Source organism: Colobus angolensis, unplaced genomic scaffold, assembly GCF_000951035.1.
Source record: "Colobus angolensis palliatus isolate OR3802 unplaced genomic scaffold, Cang.pa_1.0 Scaffold278, whole genome shotgun sequence".
Lineage (NCBI taxonomy): Eukaryota > Metazoa > Chordata > Mammalia > Primates > Cercopithecidae > Colobus > Colobus angolensis.
In genome coordinates this window covers 2,052,104-2,061,477 of record NW_012116021.1, presented here as the reverse complement: position 1 = coordinate 2,061,477, position 9,374 = coordinate 2,052,104, and the positions used below count along the sequence as shown (strand labels likewise).

At 48.7% G+C, this 9,374-nt stretch overlaps 1 protein-coding gene across 4 annotated transcripts in view; it reads left to right on the top strand.

Annotated features, from left to right (window-relative positions):
- The first annotated feature begins 1,685 nt into the window (after positions 1-1,685).
- The window catches only part of ISG20 (interferon stimulated exonuclease gene 20kDa), a 20,334-nt gene continuing 12,645 nt past the window's right edge, over positions 1,686-9,374 (top strand). For 2 of the 4 annotated variants that reach the window (XM_011948332.1, XM_011948329.1), the window contains exons 1-2: positions 4,781-5,113; positions 5,376-5,627. In XM_011948332.1, the coding sequence (XP_011803722.1) occupies positions 5,400-5,627 (228 nt within the window). In that variant the 5' untranslated portion in view covers positions 4,781-5,113; positions 5,376-5,399. Of the gene's footprint in view, positions 1,750-2,215; positions 2,342-4,780; positions 5,114-5,375; positions 5,628-9,374 lie in introns of those variants that run through there. The other 2 variants (XM_011948331.1, XM_011948330.1) reach the window with 2 other exon arrangements.

Genomic DNA, 9,374 nt, shown 5'->3' with positions numbered 1-9,374 from the left:
GGTCTCGATCTCATGATCTTGTGATCCGCCCGTCTCGGCCTCCCAAAGTGCTGGGATTACAGGCTTGAGCCACCGCGCCCGGCCCAGAATTTTCTTTTTAAGGCTGAATGATCCTTTGTATGCATATACCATGCTTTGTTTATCCATTCATCTGTCAGTCAACAATACTTAGGCTACTTCCCCCCTTGGCCATTGTGAATAATGCAGCTATGAGCATGCTGGAAGTGCTCCCAAGTGTACAAATACCTCTCGAAGACCCCCCTTTCAATTCATTTGAACATATACCCAGTAGGGGAATTGCTGGATCATATAGTAATTCTTTTTTTTTTTTTTTTTTTTGAGACAGAGCCTCACTCGTGTCGTCCAGGCTGGAGTGCGATGGCGCGATCTTGGCTCACTGCAATGTCCGTCTCCTGGGCTCAAGCTATTCTCCTGTCTCAGCCTTCCAAGTAGATGGGATTACAGGCGCATGCCACCACACCCGGCTAATTTTTTTACTTTTACTAGAGGCAGGGTTTCGCCATGTTGGCCAGGCTGGTCTTGAACTCCTGACCTCAGGTGATCCGCCTCGGCCTCCCAAAGTGCTGGGATTACAGGTGTGAGCCACCATGCCCGGCCCCACTGTTTCTTATGGTTCAACCTTCGGTATATACAGTTGACCCTTGAACAACATAGGGATTGGGTGTTGACTCCCCATACAGTCAAAAATGTGCATATAACTTGATTCCCCAAAAATTCAACTAATAGACTACTTTTGACTAGAAGCCTTACTGATAACAGGTAGCCAAATAACACACACACATATATACATATATATATATATATTTTTTTTTTTTTTTCTTCTTTTTTTTGAGATGGAGTCTCACTTTGTCGCCTAGGCTAGAGTGCAATGGCACGATCTCGGCTCACACTGCAAGCTCCGCCTCCCAGGTTCACGCCATTCTCCTGCCTCGGCCTCCTGAGTAACTGGAACTATAGATGCCCACCACCACGCCCGGCTAATTTTTTATTTTTAGTAGAGACAGGGTTTCACCATGTTAGCCAGGATTGTCTTTATCTCCTGATCTTGTGATCCGCCTGCCTTGTCCTCCCAAAGTGCTGGGATTACAGACGTGAGCTACCGCACCTGGCCAAATAACACATATTTTATGTTACATGTATTATATACTGTATTCTTACAATCAAGTAAGTGAGAGAAAAAATGATAAGGATGATAAAATATATTTACTGTATTTATTGATATTGTAAGTTTTTTACTTTATTTACATATGAGATGAACCATCTGTCTGAAATGGCAGCAACCACAGCTGTAGACTTCAATCTATGGTACATATCAAGCAATTCAACTTTTTCTTGTAATGTCATGACTTTTTTTCTGCTTCTTGGGAGCACTTCCAGCATCGGTAGTGGCACTTCATATGGGTCCCATGGTGGGATTCAAGGTTTACAGTATTGCACTAAGCATGGTGCAAAATACCACAAAAACTGCAAGAAATCACTTTTCCCGTCTTACTGGGATACCAGATGTACTGGATATGAAGTGCTGAAGCGGGGATGATTAGTGTCACACACGTCTTAAGCAGATATTTGCAACACTTAAGCTCACTAAGGTAACAACAGGAAGTGGCTACATTAACAGTGCACTATGTACTGTAGTTAATTTTATGTAGTTACAGTTGAAGACTGCATCTTTACATTTGTTTACATTTCTCTTGACTGAGAATGGTGCCATGTGTGGCCTGTAAGTAGGTAAGTTTTGTTAAATTTTACCTTTTAATAATAGACGTGCATATTTTATGGTAGTAAGTGATAGACTAGTATTTACATGTATTTTATACATGCATGACATAACTAGCTTCTTAATTTCTTCGATATTTCTAGGCTATTCAGTTCATCTGAGTTTTTTCAAATTGTTGAAAAATCTCTCCCCAAATTTCCAATATATTTATTGAAAAAAAATCTGCCTATCAGTGGACCCGTGCAGTTCAAGCCCATGTTGTTCAAGGGCCAGCCACAATTTAGGAATACACATACACATTTTAGGGGTACATACCCAGCAGGACTGGAGATGGCTGGGCTGGGAGAGCATGTACCCTGTGGGGAGAGATGCCTCTTGCCCTCCAGTATGAGTTGTCTCAGCCTGAGGCCAGGCCAGTGCTGCGGATCCAGAGAGGGCCACAGAGTGGCCGACCTGCACCTGTTATGGTCATTACAGGTGGTCAGCTGTAGCTGGATGTGTGTCTTGAAAGGCTGACAAGTTTGCCCTGAGCGACTCACCTGCTGTCACCTGATCCAACAAGATCTGTGGGCATAGCCTGCCGGTGGGTGATGCCAGTTAAAGGTAGAGCATCAGCACCAGGAAATCCTGACTGGGGTCGGGCTTCTTTCTGGGTGCTGAGCCACCGGTGCGTGGCGTCCAACGTCAGAGCACACAATACACTTGAAAAACAGTTCAGCTGGACCCAGGCAGGGTTCTAGGTGCTGGGGGCCCAGCATTGAACTAAACAGATGGCAGGGGGAATCGTAAATGAACAAGTAAAATACAGTGTTTCAGAGGGTGCTAATTCCCACAGGAAAAGGCCAGAGAAGGGGAATAGGAAGTAAACTTAGTTTTTAAAGACAGGGGCCCCCTATACCATCCAGGCTGGAGTGTATTGGCACTGTCATAACCTCAAACTCCTGGGTGTAATTGAACCTCCCAGCTTAGTTTCTGGAGAAGCTAGGACTACAGGTGTGAGTCACAATGGATTGTTTTTTCATTTTAGAGATGAGATCTCCCTGTGTTGCTCAGGCTGGTCTCGTATTCCTGGCCTCAAGCAAATCCGCCTCAGCCTAGAGTAACTGGGATTATAGATACTACCCATCGCCCTGGCAGGAAGTGCAGTTTTAAATAGAGAGGTCAGGGATAGCTTCATGGAAAGATGTCATGGAATGGGAGCAATGTGACCCCCCAGGCCACATTGGAAGACCTTTCAAGAGTAAGGGGACAGCAAATGCCCGGGCCTTGAGACAGGAGCATGACCAGAATGTTGGAGGAAGACAGAAAGAGCCAGTGTGGTTGGAAGGAAGTAGGGGAGGTGGGAGTGGTAAGGGGGTAAGGGCACAGGAGAGGGGCTTACCTTTGTAGTACTGCCTGTCTCCACCTGAAGCAGAGACCCGATCTTACTGGTCCCTCTGGCCATCAGACCTAGTCCTTGGGAGATGCAGGGGGTTTCAGAACAGCCTGCTGATGGTTTGACAGAAGTCACCATGTGCATAAACCAAAGCCCTGAATGTGGGTTTAAACCTAAAAGAAAGGCCTTAGATTGGATAGTGATGCAAGATGAGGTTGGAAAGGCTGGTGGGCTGATGGAAGAGGTTCTGGAAACTGTCTGGAGTTGAGGTTTGATTTTTTTTTTTTCTTTTTGGACAACAGGAAATCACTAAATTTCTTGAGCAGTGCCTCAATCGTGAACAGTACAAGAGATTAGATTCTGGGAAATGTAATATGGTAGGACTCAAAGGACCATTTTGAGCAGGGCATGAAGATGGAGGTGAGAGACCCGGGAGCGACTCCTGCAGCCACACGGGCCAGGCAGGTGAGGTCTAGGGTGGGGCTTCCACAGGAAAGGGTAAGAATTAGAGGCAGCTCAGGTCAGACAGAGCAGGCACAGAACCATGGGGAAAATATTGGAGGAGTGGGATGTGCTCTGTCTGAGACTCGAGGAGGTGAGCGGAGGTGAAGGTGTGAGGGGTTGCAGCCAAGATGTTCCTGAGGATCACCACGGGGCACTTGGCCCTGTGGGGATTGTAGAATCAAACCTACGATTGGATCTTTAGGGGGTTACTTTTTAAGTGCATGTTCCTATAAAGTAACAGGAATGTTACTTTATTTCCTCCTAAATCAGGATAACCTTTATGCATTTGAAAAGCAAAAAGTCCCCACACAGTCTGAAGCAAAGCAAAAGTTGCTTATTCAGGATGGGAACCAAAAATCCTCTCACACCTCAAATTTGCATCCAGTGAACAATAAGCAGGAGCAATGCTTTCTTATGAAGACATATTTCAGTCTTTGGTTTTATTTTTGAGGTCTGTTAAAGTTGGGTATCCAAATCCCACGTGGTGAAAATATCACAGACCTAGGGAAGTTACTTTTCAAACCACAGATCTTCATGACACTGGGAGGCAGTCAGGTTGGAGGGATCAGTGTAGATTCTGCACAGATCTGGGGTAGGAGGCAAGCGTGGGGAACGCTCAGCTTCTTGTTGGATCTCACCACAGTGAAAGACAAGCACTTTCCTCATTGAAAGCTGATTTTCTTTCTGCCCCAGTTGTAACTCATTTGTCATTCACTAAATACCGAGCTCTCCCTATCTGGCAGGCACTGTTCTGATATTTCAAAGTCCTAGCCTGGGAGAGTGTGGACCCAAGGAAGTGTGGCCTGGCTGGTGGGGGCTCCCCCAGGGCCTGCTTCTCCTTCACCCTCACAGTGTCAGCCCCACTGGAGGCAGAGCGCATTGAGGCATCCGGAACCCACAGAGGCCTGTAAGGGCTCCCTCGCTGCTCCTTGCCTTCCCTGGGTTGGAAGTGGGGGCTAGCCACTCCCACCACAACTTTCTCCTGTCCATTCCAATAAAAGCCTATATGTCCCAAGAACCAGCTTCCCTGTCCCCATGAGAGACCACTGAATATCAGACTGGTAGCAGGCCCCAGAACTTAGTTGTGGGACATTCCCTGAGCTCCAGTCCTGGGGATGTTTATTCTCTGGGCGGAGGGTGAGAAAGGAAACAAAGATGTTGCAATCCACTCTACGAACGAACGTCAGATGCGTCATCTGAGGAGGGGGAGGGCCGGGGCAAAGGAGGGGGCACCCTGACATGGAGTCTGCCAGCTCCGTCAGCCCTGACTCGGCCCGGAGCTGAGCTCCCCACCTGCCGGTAGCCCAGGAGATGGAGCAGCCCAGCCCACGTGCCCGGCCTTCCGCCCCTGACTTCATTTGATAACAAACCAGAAACTGAAACAGGGTCGGGATGCCGGCTTGGAGTTAGAGATGAGTCACTGCTGAGAGCAGCTGCAGTAGCTGAGCAGTGGCAGCAGAGAGGCAGACGTGAGCTGAGGGCGCAGAGGCAGGCAGGTGAGAGCGGGAGCTGGAGCAGCAGCTGGGGAGGCCACGGGAGGGGACTTCCCAGTCCCCAGGCTGCTGGGCAGAGGCCCTAGGACCCACGGGCAGGGTAAGGCAGGGGGAGGGGGGAGGCAAGTTGCCAGCTTCCACTGTGGCCAGGTGGTGTTGGAAACAAAGGGCAGGGTGGAGGGTAAGGCCAGCTGGGGTTGGCTGAGGACACCTGGAGGCTTGGTTTGCCCAAGCGTGAGACTGCCCCCCATACCCCTCTCTCCAGCATCTCTGAGGGTCCCCAAGGAACATGGCTGGGAGCCGTGAGGTGGTGGCCATGGACTGCGAGATGGTGGGGATGGGGCCCCACCGGGAGAGCGGCCTGGCTCGTTGCAGCCTCGTGAACGTCCACGGTGCTGTGCTGTACGACAAGTTCATCCGGCCTGAGGGAGAGATCACCGATTACAGAACACGGGTCAGCGGGGTCACCCCTCAGCACATGGTGGGGGCCACTCCATTTGCCGTGGCCAGGCTAGAGGTGAGTGAAGGCCAGGACAACAGGGACTATGGAAACCACCCCTCTCCCACTTCCCTGGCCCCTTCCCCCTGGTGCCTAGCTGTGACCTGTGACCCCACTTGTAAGATTTCCCACACTGCTGCTGGGAGAAAGCCGGTGGTGTCTCCATCACATCCTGGAGAAGGCTTCCTGTCTTCAGAGAACCATAGACTCACATCTGGGAGCTGCCTTTGGGGCATCTATCTGGATCTGGTCCAACTTGCCGGTCTTAAAATGGGGAAACTGAGTCCCATCTGATGTTTCCCCACACAGTGATTTGGGGTCTACATTCCCCATTCTTCCCTCTACCCCAGGTTGCCACTGGTGAGACCTGTGGGGAAATGAGAGGATTCTTGGCTGAGGCCCCGGCCAGAGGCTTTGGCCCTCCCAGCCCTGGAGAACTGGCTGAGCCTCTTGGGCTGAGGGTGGACCTTGCTCCCAGGCTGGCATTCTGACCCAGAGTAGGCGGTCTGCTCAGTTTGAATCCTGAGTTTGTGGTCCAGGGATTTCCTACAGTCTTGCTCTTAGCTGATTGTGAGATCATCTCCAGGTCTCACTTTCTGTTTCTCTGAATTACTAAGTGGAAAGCAAAACTTAAATGTGTCAACAGGGTTAGCCACTCCTGGGAAATCTCAGAAGGGCAGGCGAGCTCATCAGTTTCTAGACACCATGGTAGGGTTTGAGGAAGTCCAAGAAGAACACAGGTTCCTCTCAGCAGCACACACCCAGCCCGTGCCAGGCTCCAGGTGCTGGGGATGAAATGACAACAATAGCTACTATTGACTGAGCACTCACTACGCACTGGCTGCTCCCCTAAGCACTGGCCATTCCTGAGCTCATTCATTCCTCACAAACAGCCCTGCCAGGCGGGTTCTCAGGAACTGTTAACGCAGACTTAAGAGGGTCAGTTTCAATCTCAGCTCCCATTACTTAACAGCTAAGGTACCATGGGCAAGTTACTCAACCTCTTTGTACCTAGTGAAAGAAAAGAAGGATAATAGTAGTAGCAACTTCGTTGGGTTATTGTGAGGATTGAGAAAGGGTCTAGAGAGAGTGCCTAAATAAGTATTCAAAAACATGTTAGCTATTGGCTGGGTGCAGTGGCTCACGTCTATAATCCCAGCACGGTGGGAGGCGGAGGCGGGTGGGCGACTTGAGCTCAGGAGTTCAAGACTAGCCTGGGCAACATGGAGAAACCCCATCTCTACAAAAAACAAAAACAAAAAACACAAAAATTAGCTGGGCATGGTGGCACATGCCCATGGTCACAGCTACTCCAGCAGCTGGGAATGCTTGAGCTCAGAAGGTCAAGGCTGCCGTGAGCCAAGATGGCACCACTGCACTCCAGCCTGGGCAACAGAGCCAGGAAAAAAAAAAAAAAGTTAGCTATTATGATTGTTTGTTTTATTATTATTTTTTTAACCAGAGTCTCACTCTGTCACCCAGGCTGGAGTGCAGTGACGCAATCTTGGCTCTCTGCAACCTCTGCCTCCAAGATTCAAGTGATTCTCCTGCCTTAGCCTCCCAAGTAGCTGGGACTACAGGCACCTGCCACCACGCCTGCTAATTTTTTTTTGTATTTTTGGTAGAGATGGGGCTTCACCATGTTGGCCAGGCTGGTCTCGCTCAAACTCCTGACCTCAGGTGCTCTGCCCACCTCGGCCTCCCAAAGTCCCAGGCATGAGCCACCGCATCTGGCCATGATTGTTTACCTTATTATCCCCATATTGCAGATGAGGAAACTGGGACTCGATTGATTATTAGTTTGTTAGGGCTGCCATAGCAAAGCACCACACACTGGGTGGCTTAAACAACAGGAATGTTCTGTCTCTGGGTTCTGGAGGCTGCAGTCTGATATCCAAGTGTTGGCCAGGTTAGTTCCTTCTGAGGGTTGTGAGTGGGAATCTGTTCCCTGCCTCTCTCCCAGATTCTGGGGGTTGTTGGCAAGCTTTGGGGTACCTTGGCTTATAGATGCCTCACCCAGATCTCTGCCTTTATGTTCACATGGCATTCTCTCTGTGTGTCTCCAAACTTCCTCTTTTTATTTTTATTTTTTATTTTTGAGACGGAATCTCGCTCTGTTGCCCAAGCTGGAGTGCAGTGGCAGGATATCGGCTCACTGCAACCTCTGCCTCCCAGGCTCAAGTGATTCTCCTGCCTCAGCCTCCTGAATAGCTGGGACTATAGGCGCGAGCCACCACACCCAGCTAATTTTTGTATTTTTAGTAGAGATAGGGTTTCACCATGTTGGGCAGGCTGGTCTGAAGCAATCCACCTGCCTTGGCCTCCCAAAGTGCTGGATTACAGGCCTGAATCACCAGGCCCAGCCAACTTCCTCTTTTTCAAAGGACACCAGTCGTATTGGATTATGAGCCCACCCTACTCCAGTGTGACGTCATCCTACCTGAACTAATTCTATCTGCAACAACCTTATTTCCAAATAAATCACAATCTGAGGCATTGGGGGTTAGGATTTTAACATATGAATTTGAGAGAGCAGGACACACTTCAACCTATAAACTGAATAACTTGCACTGTTAAGATAGCTGGAATATGAGACAACTGCTCAGGAATCCAAACTCAGGCTTACAGTCTCTAGAACTATGCTGTCCAGTAGGGTCCCCAGCAGCCATATGCTGCTAGTAGGCTGAATTCAGACCTGGAGTGTAGCTGGTTTGAACTGAGATGTGCTGTAAGTGTAAAGTCCACACTGGATTTGTGTTGTTGTTTTTGTTGTTGTTTTGAGACGGAGTCTTGCTCTATTGCCCAGGCTGGAGCATGGTAGCGCAATCTCAGCTCACTACATCCTCCATCTCCCAGGTTCAAGAGATTCTCCCACCTTGACCTCCCAAGTAGCCTCTCAAGTAGCTGTGCACCATGTCTGTTTTTGTATTTTCATTAGAGATGGGGTTTCATCATGTTGGCCAGGCTGGTCTCAAACTTCTTACCTCAACTGATCCACCCACCTCAGCCTCCCAAAGTGCTGGGATTACAGTCATGAGCCACTGCATCTGGCCAAAGGCTTGTTTTTTAAAAAGAGACAGGCCAGATGCAGTGGTTCATGGTTGTAATCCCAACACTTTGGGAGGCCAGTGCAGAAGGATGACTTGAGCCCAGAAGTTTGAGATCAGCCTGGGCAAGGTGGTGGGACCTCCTCTACATAAAAAAATAAATAAATAAAAATAAAATAAAATAAAATAAAAATTAGCCAGGCATGGTGGTGCATACTTGTAGTCCCAGCTACTCGAGGAGGCTGAGGTGAAGGATTGCTTGAGCCCAGGAGTTTGAGGCTGTACCGAGCTATAATCATGCCACTGCACTGCAGCCTGGGTGACAGAGACTCTGTCTCTATTAAAAAATAATAATAATTAAAAATTTAAAAGAGCCATAAAATGTCTCAATAACTTTTATGTTGATTACCTGTTGAAATGATAGTATTTTGCATATGTTAGGTTAAAGAAAACATTAAAATTAATTTCACCTGTTTACTTTCTACCTTTTGAAATATGGGTGTTGGGTGATTTAAAATTACATTTGTGGGCTGGGTACGGTGGCTCACACCTGTAATCTCAGCACTTTGGGAGGCCGAGGCAGGCAGATCACTTAGGGTTAGGAGTTCAAGACCAGCCTGGCCAACATGGTGAAACCCCATCTCTACTGAAAATGCAAAAATTAGCCAGGCGTGGTGGTGGGTGCCTGTAATCCCAGCTACTCGGGAGGCTGAGGCAG